The 24,856-nt window shown below is 41.6% G+C and overlaps 1 protein-coding gene across 5 annotated transcripts in view; it reads left to right on the top strand.

The window, feature by feature from the left end:
- Positions 1-24,856, top strand: part of LOC149807336 (uncharacterized) — a 295,678-nt gene that overhangs the window by 131,037 nt on the left and 139,785 nt on the right. For all 5 annotated transcript variants that reach the window (XM_089965473.1, XM_089965490.1, XM_089965468.1 and 2 more), the window contains one exon: positions 15,358-15,455. In XM_089965473.1, coding sequence (XP_089821599.1) covers positions 15,358-15,455 — 98 coding nt within the window. The remainder of the gene's footprint in view (positions 1-15,357; positions 15,456-24,856) is intronic.

Here is a 24,856-nt window from a genome sequence, read left to right as displayed (position 1 = left end):
ATTTTACCTTTCAGTTAGGTATTATGCTTCCATTACAATTTCTTTTTTCTAGCGAATGAAGTTTTAAAATGGTTATGGGTTCACAAGGCTCATAGGTTATGGGTATCTAAGTCCATGGTTAATTCTCCTGGGTTCACAAGGCTTTTTGGGTATGGGTATCTAAGTCCATGGTTAATTGTCCTGGGTTCATAAGGCTGTTTGGGTATGGGTATGTAAGTCCATGATTATTTCCCTGGGTAAAAGGCTGTTTGGGTATGGGTATCTAAGTCCATGGTTAACTGTCCTGGGTTCACAAGGCTGTTTGGGTATGGGTATCTAAGTCCATGGTTAATTTTCCTGGGTTCACAAGGCTGTTTATGTGTGGGTATCAAATCTAAGCCTGGGGTCGACTTCCCAGAGTTCGCAAGGCTGTTTAAGTATGGGTATCCATTACCTTTATTAATTTCTCGGGGTTCAGGGGGGTTGTTTGGGTACGGGTATTAATTTCTCGGGGTTCAAGGGGTTGTTTGGGTACGGGTATTGAGGAGGAGATTAATCTTGGATGGTATTTTGTCTCATTTATGATTGGATGCAGTTAATGCCTTAATTTAGACGTTTGCCATTTTATTGATACATCGTCGTCTCTTCGAGTTTATTTGTTTATTACATTTTCTATATCGTATCATAAATAGTGTGAACTGCATGTGTATTAGTTGTATTAATTGTTAAAAGATAAACTATAGAAGCCACGAATTTTGTCGATATTTAAATATGCTCCCCATGAAGGACTTTGAAAATGTCATGAATGAAGCATAAGAAAGCATTACCGCCATTAAACTATCCAGTTTTGAAAAAGTACTTTTAGAAGATTACGATTACAAACATTAGTTTTAAACCCATGCTTAGGAAATCTATACGTGTTGGCCTCATGGAAATCAAACCTATTGTTTTACCAAGAGATTCACTTTTTCAGTATTTATACCGAGTCACTATTTCGTGTCCTATAGTTTCTAATTTGAGGTGTATTAAAGTGTTTATATATTCGATATTTCGTGACAACCTGTGAGGATCACTTGCGCAAAACCCATAATTACTGGCAGTATGAGGGTCCCGAGTGACTGATTGGTCTAAAGCGCTCACCGTTCCAGATTACTGCCATCTCACCTTTGTCTGCATGTGTTCAAGTCACCTGGCCAGTAGCTTCTCGTGGGTCGGTGGTTCTTCCCGGGGTTTTCCCTGGTTCTTCTTCCACCATTTATACTGGCCCCCACGTATAGCCTATCTTGTGCTGAAAAATGGCGTTAAACCCTACAACAACAACACCAACAAGAAGAACACCTGGCAATATGCAGGAAAGAAATTAAACGAAAGAAATTCCAGTTGATACACTGTGCTTGCAGTTTAATGACAGTTCAACGAAAGATTCATCATTTAAAATTGATCACGCCTGTAAAATTCCTAAACTAACTGCGTCTTTGTGATTAATTACTGACAAAAATATAAAAATTTGCATCGGCATCATCAATCGATACCTTGTATTTGTAATTATCTGTAAAAATAAGTTTTGTAAAAAAAATTATGTACAGTTCGTACAGGAGATAACTTTATGACGTTGTTTACTAGAAGTAAATACACAGACGCATGATACCAATTTAATATTTATGTGAAATCCAAAAGGAAAATTCTTTAAAGTTAAGCGATAATGTCTCATAATATTTTCTGCGCATCGGACCTGAAAGCATCTCGGTAGATGTTCCCTACCACTTGCCTAATATTTGGCTTTCACATTTATATCCTATGAGTACAAGTGACCGAACTTGTGAACGAATTCCTAATAAAAGTATGAAGTATATGAGATGTGTATCGCCCGTACAAAGTAAAGTTATCAACTGAAAGTTTCATTGAAAATGTATAGAACACTGTGATTATTGGCATCTCTTTGGGACAGTTTAGGGTTTACCTCTCAAGCTGGTATTTTTCTGACACTGCGATCCTGGTGTTTGCCTCAAATTTATCAAATTAATTCGTATTATTTTGTTGTGAATCTTATGTAAGTTTAATTTTTTCTTCGGACGGAACACTGTTTCTTTAATAACAGTTTAGATGTATTATTCACTAGGTAAGACTAAGGTACTTGTATTGCCACTGACTCTGATGCGATTGTCCTGCTCAGCCAAAAAATTATGGTCATAAAATGAATATTTTTCAAGTTTGTTCTTTTCAATACACCAACATATTGATATACATATAAAAATATATATAATTCGCGGGAGGTCGCGGGTCCGAACTCCATCCGCGTCATACCAAAGACTTCTAAAAATGGTACTAACAGCTGCCTTGCTAGGCGCTCGGCATTAAGAGGTTAGTGTTAGGACTGGTTGGCCTGATGTCAGGATATTGTAATTGGGTGGGACATGATGCTACATGTCTGCGGTAAAAAACATGTTCGATTCATCATAGAGCTAACGTTAACATCGAACATCCATAACCGTAAGATAAGCTTTCAGATTTCCTAGTTATGTACGCAGACTCGTGCAGTATTATAGGACATATACATAAGCACGGTAACTAGCCCAGTCTATGGAACTAGATCAGTTATAAACAATCCCAGTTTGACAAATTCTTTGGTTGAATATACATTTCACTGGTATCCTGCTTGATAAAACATATCAGAAAAAATTAAAACCAATACGTAAAGAACCACACTTATCTATTCCTATAGATTTAATATCGAATGTGCAGTTCGTGTATACATCATTAACATCATTTCAAAACCGTATGCAAAAATATAAGTTGGTCGTAAAGATTGTTCTTTGAGCAGGTATTGTCAGACACAAAGAAATATCAGTAAACCATTACCTCATCCACAAAACATCAAATTCCATTGCAAACTTAGACACATGTCTGGCATGTGTTTGTATGTAATGTCCCTCATGTTACTCAAGGTCAGTTAGTCCAGAAAACAGTTTCCGCATAGGCATCCTTTTGTGTTCAGGATTTGCAATACTTAAATCTTTATTTATTGTGTCACAGTTTTAATTGAAATAGCAAATAATTGTTTTATGTCCACCCTATATTGAATACATAAAAATCAAAAAGTTCATCTTATCTTATTATCTTCCTTATATATATATATATATATATATATATATATATATATATATATATATATATATATATATATATATATATACACACACACACACACACATACACACGACAATTTATGGATCAATTTGTTTTATAAATAAAAATATTTATTAAAAGAAACAATATAGCACTTGATTGGTAGAATATTTGAGAATGATAACTTATGCAGGACGATTCAGTGAGTCTTTCGGCTAGAGTAGTGAATGGGGATACTTTAGCGTCAATGGAAATCCCAGTCAAAAAGGTTGTGGGAACATTTATCGTCAAGACTTTTCAGATCACCATGGGAACGTTTAGCGTCAAGGAGAATTGAACATGGGGAATATTGGGCCTGTATAGCGACAAGGGAAAGTTAGGTTGTTGTGTAAGGTCAGCAGATGAAGTGGGTATACAAAGACACAAACATAAACAACATACGGGAAGAGGAAAAAGAAACACCAAATATAGTATCCACACAAACGTACGCGAACGCATATAAACACACACTCTACTATCCACACACAGGAAGGAGAAAAAACAAACACCAAATATAATATCCACACAAACGTACGCGAACGCATACAAAGACACATTTTAGTATTCTTACACGGGAAAAAAAAACAAAAACCAAAGGAGTGAGTGTTTATAGTCACCGGGAAGGAGACAAAGCAAACCCCAAATATACTATCCACACACGGGAAGAGGAACAAAGCAAACACACACTCTACTATCCACACATGGGAAGGATTGGTTCGATCCCCGGCCGAGTCATATCAAAGACTTACAAAAATGGTACTAACAGCTGCCTCGCTTGGCGCTCAGCATCAAGAGGTTGGTGTTAGGACTGGTCGACCTGGTGTCAAGATAATTTGACTGGGTACGACATCATGCTACATGTCTGCGGCATGATGCTTCAGTGCTAGATATCACTATAAACTGCCACATTGCAGACATCATAGCGATATGACTGAAATAATGTTAAAGCTACGTTAAAAATCCAAATCAGATCACAACACGGGAAGGAGAAAAAACAAACACGATATAAACTATCCACACAAACGTACGCGAACGCATACAAACACACACTCTACTATTCACAGACGGGGAGAAGAAAAAACAAACCCCAAATATACTGTCTACCCAACGTACGCACACATATGCAAACACACACACACACTCACACACAATAACATCAGCAAAGGAGTGTGTGTTTATAGTCCACAAACCCCAAATATACCAGCCACACTAACGTACGCGAACGCATACAAACACACACTCTACTTCCTCACACGGGAAGAAGAAAAAACAAACCCCCAAATATACTATCCACAGAACGTACGCGCACGCATACAAACACACATACACACATACTCACGCGAACGCACACACACACATGTCAGGAAAGGAGTAAGTGTTTATGCTCCACATACACACGAATTGTCAACGTGAATAGCCTCTTTCTAGAGATTTGGTTAGCTCTGTAAATGGCATTTTATTTTATTTCAACTTCAGACGCACCTCTTAATGTGTGCACCTTCCAGGTCTGGACCCACACACGCAACGTCTACTCCAGTCCTGCTCCCAGTTCAGTCTTGATCTTGGGAGCGCAGAGGCTGCTTGATTCAGCACCCCAATCTTCCGTTTGTGAGATTCTGAAGACTTCTTCTTGCCTCCTTCTCCTATTCCTCACATGTGGATGTTGTGGTCTATTTACCTCCTGCTGACGCAACTCCTCCTCCCAGTTTTCCGTCTGGGGGACCACCGGTCTCTGTACTAGTGGTAGTAGTTGTGGATGAGGTAGTGACTGTGTTGGTGGTAGTAGTGGTGTTACCAGAGGCTTCACCTCACATACTGACCTAATCATCAGGTGAGGCAAGATCCTTTCTTCCTTCTCTGTTCTTTCTCTCCTTTTCCTGAAGCCTGGCTTCCTGCTGTATTGCTTCCATGGCCAGTTCATCCAGGAGCCGTCTGGCATACTCCAGGTGTTATTTTAAGTTCTAGCAATTTTGCAATTCTGCTCATGTTAACGAGCGAACGCTGGGTAGCCAGACTCAATCAATTAAAGGATTTAAGTCGCCTACGCAACAAGTGCTTTCGCGACTGGTTAAGTCTCAAAGGTCGAGATTTTCAATTGATCGGGACTGTATGAATGTGCGAATGTCGCACTTTTTAATTTGTGAACATGTTAGGCCGAGGTAAGGAGGCAAGGGACCCGCGGGATGCGAAACGCCACAGGACAGAAACGGCAAAGCGCGTAAGATCAAATCAAGTCCAGTTTTACTAGTGGACAGAAATCTATTCCAATGTTGTGTAAGCCACTCGTGTAATTTCCTTAGCTTTTGAGTTGTGTAATTCCATTACCATTTGTAATTAAAGTTGGAATTTGGTGTACATAATGTACTTTTGATTTTCCGAAATGTTGTCAGTCAGCTGGGTGTCAGGCACCCTATACATGTTTGGGTCACGCTGTGTTTACTTTCGGTTTTCCCTTTTGATGGTGGTATACAAAGGATCGAGTTAGGATTGTGGGGATATAGCTTTTATCGAAAAAGGTCTTCAATAGTCAAAGGAGGAACCTCATATAAATTGGCGATTTGAAAGTCGATGTCCGTTTTCTTCTTTACTCCTTCATTCTGTGTTACTCTCTTTCTTTCTTCTTCATACTGTAGTGTTTTGCCTTAGATCTTGATGTTTGCGACTGGTCTTTTGTCGCCATGATTTTTTGTTTAATAGCTATATTGAATTTGGAAGGTATATTGTGCCCCTTTTTGTTGTATAAATTAGTATGTTTGGTCTGAGTATCAGTGTTGGATTTACATGTCGTGTTAATAATTGGGGATTTTGTTGTTGTTGCTTATTTAGTTCCGCCTTGTGTGTGTGTGTGTGGGGGGGGGGAGCCTGATGACTGGGCTTAGGTCACCTTATAGTATTAAAATGGTTGGGGCCTAAGAATATTTTGTGTTTATTTGTATCTTACCACTCTTCTTGTCGCGTGTATATGGGCCTGATGGCTAGGGTTTTCCACCTTTATAATGTGTATACGTAGTTATGGGAATATATGTGTTGTTTTTCTCAGACCATCGTGGTTCGTATTTTGTTAGCTACATGCCTACATGCGAAAAAAAAATACCCCACACCAAAAAAAAAACAAAACAAAAAAAACAAAACAAAAAACAACAACACAACAACCATGGGCTTGCGCTTCAGCTAGCAGTCTTACCTTACTGCTTTAGCCCTTCTATTAATTGTTATTATAATTACTTGTGGGTGTATTTATATGTTGCCATGTTTGTTAACGTGTTTGAGGTACCTTATTATGTTCATGTATGTGGTATCGATGTTTTTGTTGCGTACCTTCTCCAAAAATCTAGGGTATGTTGTAGGGGTATTTATTTTCTTTTGGTAATCTTGGAAACCGACTCGTTGATTATGGTATCTGTGACAGGTGTTGAATACGTGGTCCAGTATTTCTTCAGCAGGGCAATATTGACAGTTAGTAGTTTGGTTCATTTCCTTCCTGAGATGTTTCCCAAAGCTGTTTTGGTGTAAAGTTTTTCCTGTTTTGATCCTATTGATAATTCGGATGTCCACGATTTCCAGGATTTTAGGTGTCTTTATTACCCTTGTGGCCTCTTTTTGCAGTTGGTATGTCTGCCCTTGTTGGTGTTGTCCCAGAGCTGCTGCCATGTCTTGTTCATTTTGCTTTTTATCTGGCTTTATATCTCATACACACTGTAGCCAGATTGACGAACGCTTCCCGTTATATATGCGAAGCACGGACGTGAAAGAAAACACCCCGTCACCCAACCTTACGTTGCCCATATCATCACCCACAAAACAGAACGCGCGGACCTAAACTAAACATTCACTCACCTTTTTTTAAACCTACAAACACTAACTACAAACACAAACACACAGAGACTATTTGACAAGCTAGGGAAACGAAGTGCTTACCGACACACTTTTATTTTTTGGGACATAAAACAAAAAAATGAAGTGCTTATAAAGACAGTTCTATTTTTTTTAAAGTACAGACGAACACAAATGCACACAATTTTGGCAATTGAACTGGTATGTCTTTTCTAGAGTATTGGTATAGCCCTGAAAAGGGCTGTTTTTTGTGGCGGGGATTATGGCAATATTTTATTGTCTAAGATTGCGACCCCAACTGGCAACAGGCTTTCCCACAGGATAGGGCCTGCTTCTTCGGAAAGAGACGGGGAACTCTTTCTTGTACACACATCGTCGACAAAACCTCTGTCTGGTTCCGAAGTCTGTACTTCTCCGTCCATCCTTCTTTTTCCTTCTTGATTTTTTCCCGGAAGACCTCTTCTATCAGGTCTTCGGCCACTTTCAGCATCCTGACATTCTCTATCCCTTCAGGTTTGGGTATCAGGCTTCGCCTGACATGATGCAAATGCACGTAGCCTTCATTTAGTTTAGCTAAATTAGAAGGCATCTTTGTAAATGGACGAGTCAACAATGGATGGTCAGACTGTCTATCTATGTTGGATTAAAGAGGTTTGCGCTCTTTCGAGCATGTACCTCTGCTTTATTCCTACACGGTAGGCTATTTAGTTGCCCCTACGGTAAGGAATTTGAGCCACTTGCCCTAGGCATTCATGTGTTCAGGGAGCACTTTTTAATTAAAGCCGTCAGGCAGTGGACCTAACAGGAGGTCCTAACTGACTTTGTTGTTGTTGTAGGGTTTAACGCCATTTGCAGCACACGATAGGCTATACATGGCGGCCAGTATTATTGGTGGAGGAAGAACCAGGGATAACTCCGGAAAGAACCACCGACCCACGAAAAGCTACTGGCAAGCTGAATCCGAGACTCGAACCCACGCAGACAGAGTTGAGATGGCAGTGATTCGTAACGGAGAGTGCTTTAGACCACTCCACCACCCCCCACCCCCACCCCGCAACTGTCTGAATAGAGGGCTTGAAGGCGAGTGGGAATAGACCCAGCACACACTCAACCTATTCAGTCGTCACTACTAAGCTGTATTTAGGTATGTAAGATTGGGAATCGACCCATCACACACTCGTATGTTTGGTATTTGATTTTCAGTAGTATTAATGGCGTGCATTGCACGCTGTTTGTTTTGAGGTTTGGCCGTGGAAACTTGTTTGAGAATCGTTTGCGAAAATGGAGTTACACCGTGACTTTTCCTTTGGATATTGGACTATTTTGTTTCAAATCTACTTTTATAGCAACGTTGACAGTGTCGAATTACGACTTAAAGACGGACAAATAATGAGGATGTACAAATTCACGGTGAACATGATAGACGTTTCCTAATTCCTCGTGAGCGGCCGTGGTTGAATCCACTTTGAAAGAAATGACACGCAGTAACGATACGATGGTGTGTCCCACCACATCGGAGTACACAAACATCGAACTGAGTCCCTCGTTCAGTTCTACAGTGGATCCTAAGGCCCTGCACAAATCCATATTGCTGCTGAACTTCGGGCTCAAATTATGTGCTACCATATGTGGATGTCCTCCCAAAATTTCGAACTACCATTAAATTTGACAACCTTTCGCTATTCTTAAATTTCATCATTAGGCGACGAGCCACTTTATGGTACTCAATCGTAACACTTGTTTTGCTCTGTTCAGGGTTTAGCCAAACGCTGCCTCAAACATGTCACAATTGTGTCCACCAAATACTCACCGCTAAAATAATAGCCTGACGACATTTTCACAGTATTGATTCTTAATAAAGGTTTGCTTGCAGACTTGGTGTCACCTGCAAACCTGGTTTTATTTATATCTTCTTGCAATTGGACATTAGGTTTTCGACCTGTCTCTTTGGACGACTGTAACATGCCCAATTTCTCTTGGACTTTGATTTTTGGGTAAGGTACTTTGTAAGAAGCTGACACTACAGCTATAGCGGAAGAGGTGGTCTCCGCTGGAGGAGGAGTTCTTGGAGATGCGTGTTTCCATAGTTTCATCAAATTGGGAAGAACGGACGTCAAATTGGGTGTGTCTGGCATCACTAGCAACGGAGAAGTGGAAGAACCTGAGGAAACTGGAGACGCGGTCAACGTCGCTGCATGTTGTGGTTTGGAAATGTAAGGTTGCGTCCTGGCCAAAGTGCCTCTCTTGCGGGTAGAAGCTGTCTTCTGGGGGCTTTTCTTTTTTTTTTCTGGGGACTTTTCTTTTTCGGCGGTTGTGACCTGGTCTTGACAACGTTGCCTTTTTTCTTCTGGGTCCGTTTGGCTTTTTGAGAGTGGATTTTTTCTTGCAGAAGGACTTTGGGGGCATTGGGATCCCATTTTAAGAGGGAGCGAATGATGACACCTCCTAGAGAACCGCTACCTCAAGGTATCAAAATGATTTGCGTTTTGGTTTGAGTGTCGATGCGGCGATCAGCCAGTTGCGTCAATCCTACTTTGTATGTCAGAAAAGTGTTTGGTTTGATGTGTAATGTGAATGATGCCTTGCTGTCACCGTAAACCATCGTAAGACTTCTTCGAGACTGGCTTCAAAGACACGAGCAACTATTTGTGGATTTTGTTCGCTACTGATGCCGTATAAGACAGACCCAAAGTGTCCGAGGTTTTTATAGATTTTTTTGATAACTTGACGACGGGGTCGTGTACACGACAGGCCCTCCGTCATGGCACCAGTGGTGAAACGGATGTGTACGAAATCGCAAATAATCAAGGGTAGTGTGTTTTAAAACCACGATTAAATAGGCGTGTGGGGCATGAGTTGCATCCTCGTACGCCAAGGCGTTCCTAAATGTTTGGCTATGACTTGCACTTGTGATTTATCTTGGGCTTTTAAACAAGACCACGTAATGAGCATTGAGACTCATGGTGCGATGGGCTTTACTATGTTGAAACAAATTATTTTTGGTGTAGTAAATGACACTGGCATTACGGTGATGCCCTTTGCGGGTAAGCCACAGTTTTTTTTTCTCTTCGTCTTCTCCTAACATATTGTCGGAGATGACCAGGTGGGTTTGTCTGGGGTCAGACACAATCCCGTTGTCTTAGGCAGGAATGCCTTCCACAAACACGATGGAATCGCCTTGACATTTCTTTTTCGCAAGAGGCTGTACGCCGATTGCCACTCTTTGTAACACCACACGATCCGTTGAGGTGGACGATCGATCAAATGATGTTTATGTTCGATCAAACGTTTGACAAATTCGGTTTAGCCGGAACCGCTAGGTCCGGGAATTAATATGTTAAAGAGATGGCGAATATACAAGGTCTCCCTAACTGGCACTATCTAAGTTTTCATCGATAACTTTGAAAGTGTAGGAAGAGGGAGCAGACAGTAGACGTAGCAGTAATGCAAGGAATGTCAGTTTTGATCCGAAGACAGGCAATACAAGAGTTTTTATACTTTTTCATGACACGTTTATTGATTTTTTTTAATGGAGCAACACGAAATACAAAAATACATAAAAGTCAAAGGGTTAAGTACATCATTAAAATACACATCACAACGTTCAAAGTGGAGCATAAACAAGCCACTGTACAACATGTTTTTGGTAACAAAGGTGTCCTAGGGACAGTGTGTAATGTTTTTACAGTCTCTGGGTACAGTCACACTGGTGGTCTCCCAGAATGGCCTTTCGGGAATGTCCATGACAGTCCTTTCCTGAAGGGAGTGGTTTTCCTCTGTGTTGGCTTCTTCTTCAGTTGTCAGTTCTGTCGGGCTGCTAAACTTGATCCAAATGGGGGACTTCAAAACTATCGTGATGAATGGACAGCCTCATGCGATCGTCTTCTTTGGCTTCACATTGCCGTTTCAGTGTGGTAAACAAAGAATCCCAATCCCACACCTCACTGATGAACCCTTCTGCTTTCTCCAAGGGTACTTTGGACTTGAAATTTTTAAACTTCACTGTGTACGTGTAAGCCGTAGTTCTAAATTTTCTAGAGAAGCGCTTTTCGGACTCTCGAATGTGGTAGTACGTTTTGTGAGATACTAGTGGACTTTGGTTGGGTGTAAACTCTCTGGGTCTGGATTATGGCTCACTCATATCATCTTCAACCTCGCTGGTAAGAATTTGAGCCAAGACTTCAGCTACTGTGCGAGGCGATAAATCGCATTTCTGCCACTTACTTTCTTATGCTTTTTCCACGAAATGATGAGATCGTTTCATCCTAACTGCAAAATGTGAGATGACTACATTTTAATTGCCATGGTTCCCTATATCCATGTCAGACCAGTTTCTTCTCTATACAAAAGGTCAGTGTCTTTCCTCCCAGTATTCATTTCACCATCACGCCGACGTGAACGATGGAAGAACCCACACATATCGAACTGATCAGATCAGAGCTTTTCGAGGTGTCATACGAAAGTTTTCTTCAGACAAGCCGACGGACTACTCCCCCTCCTTTCGAGATAAAAGTCAAGATACTTGCTATAACTGTAACAAGGCACATTGGGCTACAGTGTCTAGACCGTCAAAAGAGCAAGATAGGTGTCAGAAGAGACAAAAGTCAAGATGCATGGAAAAAAACAGGAGCAAGAGGAAGATAGTTCAGAACAGGAAGAAGAAGAGGAAGAACCCAAACACGTCCAGAAAGAGAAAAAAAAAAAAAAAAAAAAAGAAGAAAAGAAGACGAGAAGAAAGTGAGGAAAGGAGGATGAACAACCTGTGAAAGATAAGAAATTCAAAAAACAGAGTGAACAAAGACACAAAAGAAGTCTGTGAACTGTTTAAAGTGTTGTGAATTGAATTGTAAAACTTGAACCAGAATAGACCAGACAGAAAACGTAAGTGTCTCTTGGTTCTGATTTTTTAGAATATGGATCTACATTCACGCACTCACTCATACACGTACATCATGGGCAAAAAAGGGGGATTTTGAGTTTGAACTGATTTTGGCAAAATGAATGCTATCTCTTTTCGAGAGAGGTGAGTGGCCCTGAAAAGGACCGTTGGATGTTTGTTTAATAAACAACAACTCTGGATTGGAAAGCAATCAGCTTTTACTGCCTTAAGCCTTTTCCACGGGCAAAGCATACTTCTGGACTTGCTCCTGTTGATGATGATTTGGTAGAAATCACTAGGTATCTCAGGTGTAGTAACAGGGTTGGGCTGTTTGGCTCGGGAAGGTCTTTTTCTCTTGAGTCGTAATAAAGAAGTATGATACATTTGTTTCAGTCTCCTTAATTCGGCCAAAATGTCTAAGATTACCGTCACCGTTTGACTTTCACTGTTCTTCTTCTCTCTTATACCTTGTTTCTTCTCTGCTGCTTCTTCTTCTCGTCGTTTCCTCTTTCTTGCCTCTTCTTGCTGTTTATGTTGCTATTGAAGGAATAAAGCTTGCTCGTTTTCTTTCTGCTGCTGTAATAAATTATCTAATTCTTCTTTCTGTCTCTGTTTAAAATCCTCAACGTGTGTTAAAGAAGGAGAAGGTGCGGAGGTGCTGGTACCGTAAGAAATTAATGCAAAGAAGAGAGAAAATACACATAAATCCCAATTAAAATCGGTCTCTTTTCGAAGTAGGACTGTGTTGACTTTGGTAGCCGCGCTATGCCATAGCTTTTCGTCTCCATGGCTTGTGTACCCCAATTCATCGTCTTCTTAGTTTCCGTCATGTTTGAAAACTTTGTCGCATTGATTCACTGTGCACAGACGCTAGCGCAGCTATATAGGGAATGTGACGTCACTGGCAGCTCTCTTCGGATTGCAAGACAGATTCCGTACTGTACATGAATTTTGTAAGGCGTATTGGGACTGGTGAAAAAAAACTAACTAAATCCGTTTTGATCTGCTCATTAGACTATAAATAACAGTGGTTCACTTCATTCCTTTTAACTGTTCTCGTCACAAGATGTGGGTTGAATCATCTACCCTCGTATCGTCGATGCTGTTCCGTACGGACTTACCCATGTTTGTCAGATCATCATGGACAGTCATCCGGACCACCGATACGAGCGTTTCGAAAAGAAGAATCTATGTGGAGAGACAAGGCTGTCTGAAGAGAGTCCTCATTTATGATCCAGAAGTCAGAAGAAGTTTGAGGAAGAAAAGAAGACATATGCGATGCACTCTGTGTTAATGGAATGGTGTGTTAATGGAATGGTGTTAACAAAACCCCAACGGCTCTTTTCAGGTCCACTGCATTGCCTCGAAAAGATTTGCTCTCTTGCCTAATTTTTTTTAAAGTCGATTTTATAGTTTAGGTGTGATAGATTGATGTTCATCAATGTATGTATGTATGTATGTATGTATGTATGTATGTATGTATGTATGTATGTATGTATGTATGTATGTATGTATGTATGTATGTATGTATGTATGTATGTATGTATGTATGTATGTATGTATGTATGTATGTATGTATGTATGTATGTATGTATGTATGTATGTATGTATGTATGTATGTATGTATGTATGTATGTATGTATGTATGTATGTATGTATGTATGTATGTATGTATGTATGTATGTATGTATGTATGTAATTCTCTATATGTGACTCAGGGCCACTCCATTGCCCCGAAAAGATATTTATTCTCTATGTGTGTTTGTCTGTCTTGTTTATCCACTCCACCTAATGATCCTGTGCAACAACCCAACTTTCCCTTATCGCTATATAGGCCCATATTAACCATGTTCAATTCCCCTTGATGTTAAACGTTCCCAGGATGATCTGAAAAGTCCTGACGCCAAACGTTCCCACAACCTTTTTGACTGGGATTTCCATTGACGCTAAAGAATCCCCATTCACTGCTGACTAATAAAAAGCATACATTATTTCTTAGGAAAAAAATGGTTGTATTATTCATTTACCATTGCATAACTGCTATAATTTTCTTTTCTTTTTCATATGCAATTTCACAATGTGTCAGTTTACTTGAACAATCTTTACATTGCTTTGGATTCTACAAACAATGATTATTTCTTTATTACTTTTCTCTACCAAGCATCATATATTCTTTAGAAATTCGTTGATACAAAACATTCAAATGAAATGCATAAAATAACATCCTAAGGTGTTACGATTGAATTTGGGGAGTTGCGTTGTGGGAAAAGAATTAAGTGCACCTTCATTTATCCCAAACGGAAGTAATCTCTCTTAGGTACATCAGATAGATGCTTTAATTTTGATCCCTGTAATCACCTTCTGTTCGTGAATAAGCATTTCAATCTGTTCGTATTTCTTGTGACCAGCACAACTCAGCGTGTCGTTACATGTTTCATTCTTTGAAGACCACTCTGGTGGTCTAGTGGTCAGAGCGTCCGCCTTGGATGCGGGACGTCGCGGGTTCGAACCCCGGTCGAATCATACACAAGACTTATAAAAATTGTACTAGCAGCTGCGTCGCTTGGCGCTCAGCATTAAAAGGTTATTGTTGGGACTGGTCGGCCTGGTGTCAGGATAATATGACTGGGTGGGACATGATGCTGCATGTCTGCGGCATGAATCCCAATGTTAGACATGACAATAAACTGTCACACTGCAGACATCGTAGCAATATGATTGAAATATTGTTAAAGCTATGTTAAAAATCCCCCAGAACACACACAGAAAGCACACTCATTCTTTGGAAAGTTATTCACAGAACATTGGGCTTAGCGCTGATTAAAACCGTATTAAACCGGGTCCATGCAATTTGGCTTGTACAGACCCAACCTTGGTCTAAAGCGCTCTCCGTTACGGATCACTGCCATCTCACCTCTGTCTGCGTGGGTTCGAGTCTAGGATTCGGCTAATGTGGGTATGTGAGAAAGCTTGCCAGTAGCTTCTCGTGGGTCGGTGGTTTTTTCTGGGGTTTTCCCGGGTTCTTCCTCCACCATTAATACTGGCCGCCATGTATAGCCTTTCGTGTGCTGAAAAATGGCGTTAAACCCTACAACAACAACAACAGACCCAACCTGATTCATTGGCCTAAACCCGAAAACGCACGAGTGTTCACAACAAACGTCCAAGTGGCCTGGACTAAGATGACGCGAGATTAACATTGGGAAGTCGTTGACTTGGAATCGGAAATGATTACGATTGTTTGTGTGGAAATGGGGAAAGTTCTTCTAAAAATTCAGAATATTTGAAACAATAATTTTGATGCAAATTGTAGCTGTATTATGCCTTTATTTTAGTCAGATGTATACAGGTGTACAAACAACCTCACAGAGTCTGTAAAAAAATCTTTACATTCATCGACTTGTTTGCAAAATTAAAGAGTAAATGAAGTATAACCAACAAGATGTCAGGAATGGGTCATAGGAGACTAACGTATAGATATTTAACGTATATATTTTCAGATATTTCTTTGGGTCACTAATCAACCAATGTGTGTGTCTACCAGGGTTTTATGGTGCCTATTGTGAGATTCCCATGAGTGTAGAGGAGACAGATCATGGTAAGAGTGGATTTCTCTCTCTCTCTCTCAGTATACTTCAGTCTATCTACTACGTATCTGCATAAATACACGTACCTGCCCGTCTGTCTTCACATTTACGTACTTATCAACACGAGTACCTTCCATACTACTCATTTCTCCACTAATTTCAGTGGCACGAATTGTATTATTACCGAAATATATCTAGCAATCTTAGCATGTTTGTTTGTCTGTCTGTGTATATCTTCCAATCTCTCGATCTGTGCTTGAATTTCAAAATTTTTATTGTATCTGTGACATTCTTCGATGTATGCAAAATCTTTGAATATAAATTTGGTCTTTATAAAATGAAATTAGATCACCACAAATATGAAAGAGTTTGCACTTTAAAAAAATACACTCCCAAAACTTCACCATGGCAAGAAAATCGTATCAAAATTTTGATCAAAATGAAACAAATTTATTTTATTTGGTTTTATTAAATTATCATAAAGCGCACACTAAAATATATCAGTGACGAAACAGCTTGCTGGTGTTCGAGACAACTTAGATACTTTATTGAATATATATAGAGTTGATTAAAGTTTTGATCGATCATGCACAGACGAGTGTCAGTTAAGCTTAATAGTTCAAAATACATACACTACATACAGATATAAAAAGTTTAATATGTCAGAAAGTTGGAAAAATTTTATATTACCGAAGTCACGAACAGTTGACGGTTAGGGGAATTATAGTTAAAGCGTAGAAGTAGTGAAGTGGGGCACTTTAGCCTCAATGGGAATTAGCATTAAAAACACCCCTGGGTCACTTTAGCCTCAGTGAGAAATTTAACATTACGAAAACACCTGGGTCACTTTAGCCTCAAGGAAATTTAACATGGGAAAAATTTTTTGGGTCTGTTGAGCCTCAATGGGAATTGAACATAGGGAATAAATCGTGGGACTGTCTAGAGACAAGGGGAATTGAACAGGGGATTTTTTTAAAAAAATTTTAAAAAAATGGGGTAGGCAATTGAAAGTCTATCTCTTTTCGAGAGATGTGGGTGGCCCTGAAAAGGGCCTTTGGGTTTATATATGCCCTTAACATAAAGGGCATCTGTGACTTCTTCTTGTCCTTAGGCTGCGCCTCACTGTAGGACCGTAAATCAGGACTCTTTTGAGACATCCTTGCCTCTCCACGTAAATCCTACGTATCCATAGGCTGGTGGTGGTCCTATGGAAAACTGTCCACTTGGACCGGACATACATCGGTATGTCCGTCCTGAACATCATCGAAGACACAAGCGTAGAAGATTGAACGTCGGTCCACATGTTGAGGCGCCGAGAACAGGTGAATCAATGCAGTGAACTGCGCTTATTTATAGGTAGAGGAAGGATTGAAACGGATTGAAATCATTGACCAATCCAAACACGCGTTTCAAAATTCAGTCAGCTCGCATCCAATCCGAAGAGAACAGTCTGTGACGTCACGTGGTCTATATAGATTCGCTAGCGCCTGTGCGCTGTCAATCCATGCGACAGTTATTCAATATGACGGAAACTCAGAAAACGATCAATTGGGGTGCACCAGCAGTGGAGACTACACAAGGGAACCCGGGCTTACTTTCAGAAGAGGTGAATTGGGATTTTGTGGATTTTCTTACCTCGCAAGAATTTGTTCCGGAACCTTCGTCACCTTCATTACCACACGTGGAGAATTTTAGACAGAGACAGAAAGAAGAATTGGAGAAATTTATACAACGACAAAAGGAAGCGGAACAAGCTTTTCTTTTACAGCAACAACAGCAAGAAGAGGTAAGAAAAAAACAAGAAGAAGAAGAAGCAGCAGCAAAGAAACAAGAGGGTGAAAATCAAACGGTCACGGTACTGTTAGACATTTTAGCGGAGTTAAGAAGTCTGAAACAAATGTATCAGACTTCTTTATCACGACCGAAGATAATACGACCTTCCCGAGCTAAACACGTCAACCTTGTATCTTGACTTTTATCTCGCAAGGAAGGAGAGTAGTCCGTCGGCTGGTCTGAAGAAAATTTTCTAATGACCCCTCGCAAAGCTCTGATGAAATGTTCGATTTGGGTAGTCTCTTCCATCGTTGTGCTCGGTTTGAGAGTGAAATGAATAGTGAAAGGACAAGACACACACCCTTTTATATACGCTGGTCTGCTAGGACTATAAATTAGTCCACGGTGTTTAAACTGTAGTCATTTGACGTTTTTAATATCAAGATGAAACGATCCAATTCATTTCAGAAGAAAGAAGAAGAAAGTAAGAGGCAGAAACGTGATCTATCGCCTCGTACCAGGGCTGAAGTCTTGGCACAAATTCATGCCAGTGATTTTGAAGAGGACATGAGTGAACCAGAATCCAAATCCTCTAAACAAAGTTCACCACCCTTAGTTAACCCTGAAAAGTACTATGACATTCGAGAGACAGAAAAGCACTCCTCTAGAAAATTTAGAACCACGGCTTACAAATACACGGTGAAGTTTAACGATTTCAAGTCCGAAGTACCGTTGGAGAAAGCAGAAGGGTTCATCACTGGGGTGTGGGATTCTTTACTCACCACACTCAAGCGACAACGTCAACCCAAAGAAGACGATCGCTTGAGACTTTCCATACAACACGACGGTTTGAAATCCCCTGTTTGGATCGAGTTTAGCAGCCCTGCAGAATTGACCGCTTCCAAAGTCATGGACAAGATTGAACACGTGCAACAATCCAATGACCAGTTTGACATCACCGATGGAAAAGCCACATTGGACATGACCCACGTCTCTCCTCCTCAAGGGACTGGCCGCAGAAAGATCTTATTGGTGAACGACCTTCGCAGCACCAAAAAGAGTCTCGTCCGAATTAACAACCCTCAAGACCAGATGTGTTTAGCCAGGGCTATCGTGGTGGGACGAACCTATGCTACCAAGAATGACACGGCAGAATGGAAAAGAGCCTGGAAACTATTCGACAATCGGACCGAGCCAAACAACGAAGTGAACCAGAACTCCTGTTGCAACAAGCCGGCCTGTCCAAAGACACACCCTGTGGCATTCCTGAAATGCAAACATTGCAAGATGCCCTAGCTCCACGCTACACCTTGAAAGTGCACCCTCAAGAAATGCGTGGGCCTCTGTTGTTTCGAGGGAAAGACTTTAAGGATGGAAAATACATTCATGTCTATTATCACGATGACCATTTCGATACCATTACCAGTATCACCGGATTCCTGGGATATGTTTATTACTGTGAGAAATGTGACAATGGCTATAACAATCGAGAACAACACAAACATTGTGGATCGAAATGCTCAGGATGTTAGACCTCTCCACCCTGTCTGAACGAAGGGCAAGAACCAGTGCATTGTTCTGCTTGTCTGCGCACATATGTCAGCCCTGCCTGTTACCAACAACATTTGAAGACGCAAGGTTCACAGCAGAAATGTGCTTGTCAACTGCTGAGATTGTGCCCTACGTGTGGACAAGGCATACGTACCAATAATGCCAATGCACACGTATGTTCAGGAAAGAAAAAATGTCACATTTGTCACCACATCGTGGACTTGGAACACCAATGCTACGTGCAAAAATACCAATCCCAACCAGAGAAAGAGGATGGACACAGGAAGAAAGGCAATTTCATCTTTTTCGATTTCGAATGCATGCAAGAGACCGGTATTCACATTCCTAATTTCTGCGTGGCTCATCGAGCGTGCGAGAAGTGCATTCAGGAACCTATCTTCAGTCATTGCCCTCACTGCAGTAAGATTCCCGGAGGGCGTGAAAAAATCTTTCGGGGACCGAACACGCTAGCCGATTTTGCACAATGGGTCTTAGACCCCATCGACAAGACGTGGAGCCAAGAGGACATCGAACGTTACGGAGATTGTCATCGTCATGTCACAGTGATGGCTCACAATTTCTCCGGATACGATGGACAGTTTCTTTTGAGATACTATACGGAACAAGGCACCGAGCGTCCTAAAGTCACTTTGAACGGAGCCAAAATCATTTTCATGCAAGTGGGACAAGTACAGTTTAAAGATTCGATGAGTTACTTGGCCACGCCTTTGAGCCGAACGCCTTAAACATTTGGAATGAAAGAAATGGCTAAAGGGTACTTTCCACACTTTTTCAATACGGAAGCCAATCAACACACCGTTCTACCCCATTTACCTGAGGCTCACTATTACGACCCTGACAACATGCGTACCGAACAACGAGAAGCTTTCTACGCTTGGTACCAAGCTCACGCCTCGGACCCTTTCGACTTTCAGGAAGAAATGTTAAAGTATTGTCGTTCCGACGTGGACATTTTATGACGTTGCTGTGGAATCTTTCGAGAACTGTTCATGGAACACGTAGGGGTCGATCCTTTGAAAGAAGCTTGCACCATTGCCAAAGCGTGTTCCTTAGTGTACCGGCAACGACTCATGCCTGAAAACACCGTGGCTGTCATCAGTCCTCAAACGACCAACTATGTGAAACGTCAATACTCGGTCAAAGCCCTACGTTGGTTACATTACTTGTGCGACAAGGAAGACAAATGGATTCAGCATGCTCGCAACGGAGGGGGCGAAAAGACTATTGGAACGTATTCGGTCGATGGCTGGGACTTAGAAAACCCCAAGATCGTGCACGAGTTTAACGGTTGCTTATTTCACGGATGTCCCGTCTGTTACCCTGACCGTGGCACTAAAAATCAGTTTTTACAACGAACCATGGAAGACTTGTACCAGGCCACTTGTCAGCGACGCCTAAAGTTAGAACAGGAAGGATACCAAGTGGTGCAAATGTGGGAACACGAATACGATCACCGTTTGAAAACTGATCCCGAATTTAAACGCCTCGTGGAAAGTTACCAGTTCATGGACCCCCTGAACCCAGAGGACAGTTTGTACGGAGGAAGGACCAATGCCACCTGTTTGCTGTACCAAGCCGACGAAGAGAAAGGAGAAGAAATCAAATACTGGGACGCGTGTTCGCTGTATCCCTACCTATGCAAATATTGTCGCTTTCCTGGAGGGCACCCACAATTGTTCACGGAACACATCGACCTGAAAAACATTCGACAATACGAAGGCTTGATCAAGTGCAAAGTTTTGCCTCCCAAGGACTTGTACCATCCCGTCTTACCTCACCATTGCCAAGGCAAACTGATGTTTCCTTTGTGCCGTACTTGTGCCGAAACGTGCAACCAAGATCAGCCTTGTCATCACACCCAGGAAGAACGGGCTTTGACGGGAACCTGGGTCAGCGTAGAATTGTTCAAAGCTCTGGACATGGGATATCAACTGTTAGAAGTGTACGAAATTTGTCACTTTCCCAAGACACAACAATACCACAAGGGTGACCCCACGCAGAAAGGCATTTTCGCCGACTACGTGGATGCCTTTTTGAAACTGAAACAAGAAGCTAGTGGCTATGCTTCCTGGTGTCACACTCCCGAAGACCAAAAGACATTCAAAGAGAAATACTGGGCACAAGAAGGCATTACTTTAGATCACATCGAGAAAAACGAAGGCAGGCGATCGTTTGCCAGAGTGATGTTAAATTGCTTGTGGGGTAAAATGGCACAACGTCCGTGTTTACCCAAAACAGAGTATTTGACAGAACCTTTCAGATGATTCACGACAAAACCAAATTCATGAAACACGTGGACGTCGTTCGCGAGGATTTGATCTTGGTCAATTACGAAGAAGATCTGGACTTTGTACAAGACGACCCTTTTGGAAATGTCATCATTGCGGCTTACGTGACAGTTCATGCTCGCTTAAAATTGTACGAAGCTTTAGAACTGTTAGGGGAACGCGTCCTGTACTTTGACACGGACAGTTGCATTTACATCCATCACCCGAGTCAACAGCACCCTGACATCGAAGGAGACCGTTTAGGAGCCTGGACAGACGAGCATCCCGACGACAAGATTCTAAGTTTCGTCAGTGGCGGTCCCAAAAATTACGGCTACGAATACAGGGACCCACAAGGAGAAGTGCACACGAAGTGTAAAGTGAAAGGATTGACTCTGAATTATCGTACCAGTCGTGTGGTCAACTTTGGGGTATTGAAAGAAGCCTTGCAATCTGGAGAGGATGAACACTTTAAAGTGACCACCTATCAACCCAACAAGATTGTACGTTTACCCACTCACCACATCGTCAGTCGACCCTTGGAAAAAGTCTATCAAATTGTGTACCAGAAGCGAGTGCGACTTCCCAATCATTTCACCTTGCCGTATGGACACGCCGGTATTGGTCTGTATATAAAAAGGAACCCTAGGCAAGATCGATTGTTCATTGTGACTACCAAGACCAAGTGAACAAGATGAATACTTTCAGAGAAACACAAAACAAGTTCAGACAGGCACACTTCAAGTTTGGGGCTTCTGAAGTGGAATGCGATTGTGAGCCTTGCGATGGGAACGATGCTGTACGCTGTGACCTTAGTGATGCCGTAAAGCTTCATGGGAACTTTGTTCTCACTACCCCTTTCATGGAAAGTGATGCTGTGCGTGTTAAACCTGAGGGATGCGAAGGCGATGTCGCTCGTCCTCTTGGACATTTTACTGGGTTTCGTTTTAAAGGTGGATGTCCACCTTCACGTCTACCCCCCTACGGATGTCATACAGCCCTGAGCAAACTCCTACCCATGTCACCCAACCCTCATCGAAACGAACCTGTGAAAGACGAATATTCGTTCCCTTTGCCTTTGTCGGAATACTGCGACTTTGAAAATCGTCTTCAATCGTTCAAAGGAAAATGGCCTAAGTATCTGGGAGGTCCGACCCCTGAAGAATTAGCCAGAGCCGGATTGTTCTACTTGGGCGAAGGAGATAAAGTCAGGTGCTTCAGTTGCGGTGTGTCACTTCACCACTGGGAACCACAAGATTTGGCCTACGTAGAACATGCTCGATGGTCACCGAATTGTCATTACTTACCCTTAGTGGGACCGAGACATTGAAGTAACTTACCATAATCTGTTTATGGATACTTTACAAGAGAACATTCGCACGTTGCCTGTGGAGTTGAGAGAAAGGATTTACCGAGAGCTGGTCAAAATACAAGTCAAACGTAAAGAACAATTGCATCCGTTACGTCACCAGATGTTTAATCACTGGTACCTGAATGCTATAAAAGGACTGATTCAGTTGAAAGTGTTCCATTGGACAGACATTGATCAACAACCCCCTGGTTTTAAAAAGGATTGGTTTGCTATTGATGATTCTATCTACTACAATGTAAACTTACTGCATCGAATTCCAGAGGAAGAGTTAACGAATTACCGACATCTTTTACACAATGTCAACTTAGTGAAAGAGGAAACTTCTGAACGAATTGTAATGTGTAAATTAGTGACTAAACGATTTAAATTTGGCACTGAAGTAAAACCATGCCTGTGCAAACGGTACATTTCTTGTGTTAGAAAGATTTTAGTATGACCTATTCATGGATACTTTGCTAGGGAACATTCGTGCTTTGCCTGTGGAGTTGAGAGAACGCATTTACCGAGACCTGGTCAAAATACAAGTCAAACGTAAAGAACAGTTGCATCCGTTACGTCACCAGATCTTTAACCACTGGTACCTGAATGGTATAAGAGAACTGATTCGTCAGGAATTGTTTCAGTGGTCAGACCTTGTTTAATACTTCCAGGGCCCCGATGATCCACGTGTTCATCATTTTGGTTACTTCGAGATTCACCTAGTGCAACGCATTGAGGAAGACAAGTTAAAGGATTACCAACATTTTACGTGGAATCTACTTAGCGGAAGAGGAAACTTCTAAACAAACTCTGACGTTTCGGTTACAGTATGCAAGATTTAGATTCCCCACTGGAGAACGAAGATCTCTGGCTAGAAAGTACGTGTATTGTTTCCGAAACAAAGAGACTATAAAAACAGGCTGCCATGCCACGACTTATGTCACATGTAATTGAACAGATTCCGTGGAAGGAACTCAATGACCATATTCAAACCGTGGATCATTGCCATCGATTATTAGAAGAACTGTATTCATTCAATTTGGGTCGACAAGTGGTGTGTGTCTTAGTGACTTGTTTTCTAGGATTTCGTTTACCAGCCGATTCCTTGTGGACTCTTTACGATCAGTACTTACCACCCAAATGGCCTTAAATGGTCACGAAAGACTCCTTTTGTTCAAAGCCTTGCGTTTTCATCTGGATACTTCTCGACCTCTACGGGAAAAAAAGATTCGTCAACTTTTAGCTACCCAAGACGTGTATGACGATGTGTGTGTAGCTTGTGACTTACACCCCCATTGGACAGATGTCCGTGCCTGGAAAGAATGGGATTTTGAGGCTTGGACCCAAGAAGTGGCCCAGTATGCACGAGAGTTGTTCAAGGAAAAAAGTTACTTTTCAACCTGTGTTAGTGACAGTACCAGAAGAACCCGTCACCCAGGGTAGGACTGTCGTGGACATGCCTGAAAGACCCCTTCGGGAGGACACTTGTGTGACCTTATCCCTATAGAACTGGTCAGAACATTACCCAAAACATGTTGTACAGACACTTGTTTTTATTCCACGTTAGTGGTTATCATGTGCCTTTTATCGTTGTACTTAAGCCTTTGGCTTTTATGTATTTTTGTCTTTCGTGTTCATGTTTAAAACATTCAATAAACGTGTTCTGAAAAAAGTATATAAACTCTTGTCTTGTCTGTTTTCGTGTCACAAGTGACATTCCTAACACTATGGCTACCTCTGCTGTCTCTGCTCCCTCTTCCTCCACTGTCAAGATCATCGAACACTTAGATCGTGCCAGTTGGGAGGCTTTGTATCTTCGCCATCCCTTTAACATGCTCATTGCTGGACCTAGCGGTTCAGGCAAAACCGAATTCGTCAAACGTTTGATCGATCATAAACATCATTTGATCGATCGACCACCTCAACGGATCGTGTGGTGTTACAAAGAGTGGCAATCGGCGTACAGCCTCTTGCGAGAAAGTCAAGGCGATTCCATCGTGTTTGTGGAAGGCATTCCTAAAGAAGACGACGGCATCGTCTCTGACTCCCGTCAAACCCATTTGGTCATTTTCGACGACATGTTAGGAGAAGACGAAGAAGAAATTAAACTACGGTTCACGCGCAAAGGGCATCATCGTAATGCCAGTGTCGTTTACATCACCCAAAAGTTGTTTCAACAAAGTAAAGCCCATCGCACCATCAGTCTCAATGCACATTGCGTGGTCTTGTTTAAAAGCCCTCGAGATAAATCGCAAGTGCAAGTCTTAGCCAAACAGTTAGGAACGCCTTGGCTGACTCAGGCGTACGACGATGCCACTCAAACGCCACACGCCTATTTACTCGTCGATTTGAAACCTACGACCCCCGATGATTTGCCATTTCGTACCCACTTGTTTCACCACTGGTGCCAAGACGGAGGGCCTGTCCTGTACACGTCTCCGTCCTCGAC

Source organism: Sinohyriopsis cumingii, chromosome 1, assembly GCF_028554795.1.
Source record: "Sinohyriopsis cumingii isolate HCF-2022 chromosome 1, ASM2855479v2, whole genome shotgun sequence".
NCBI lineage: Eukaryota > Metazoa > Mollusca > Bivalvia > Unionida > Unionidae > Sinohyriopsis > Sinohyriopsis cumingii.
The sequence above is the reverse complement of the archived record's forward strand: the minus strand, read 5'-3'. Positions and strand labels throughout refer to the sequence as shown.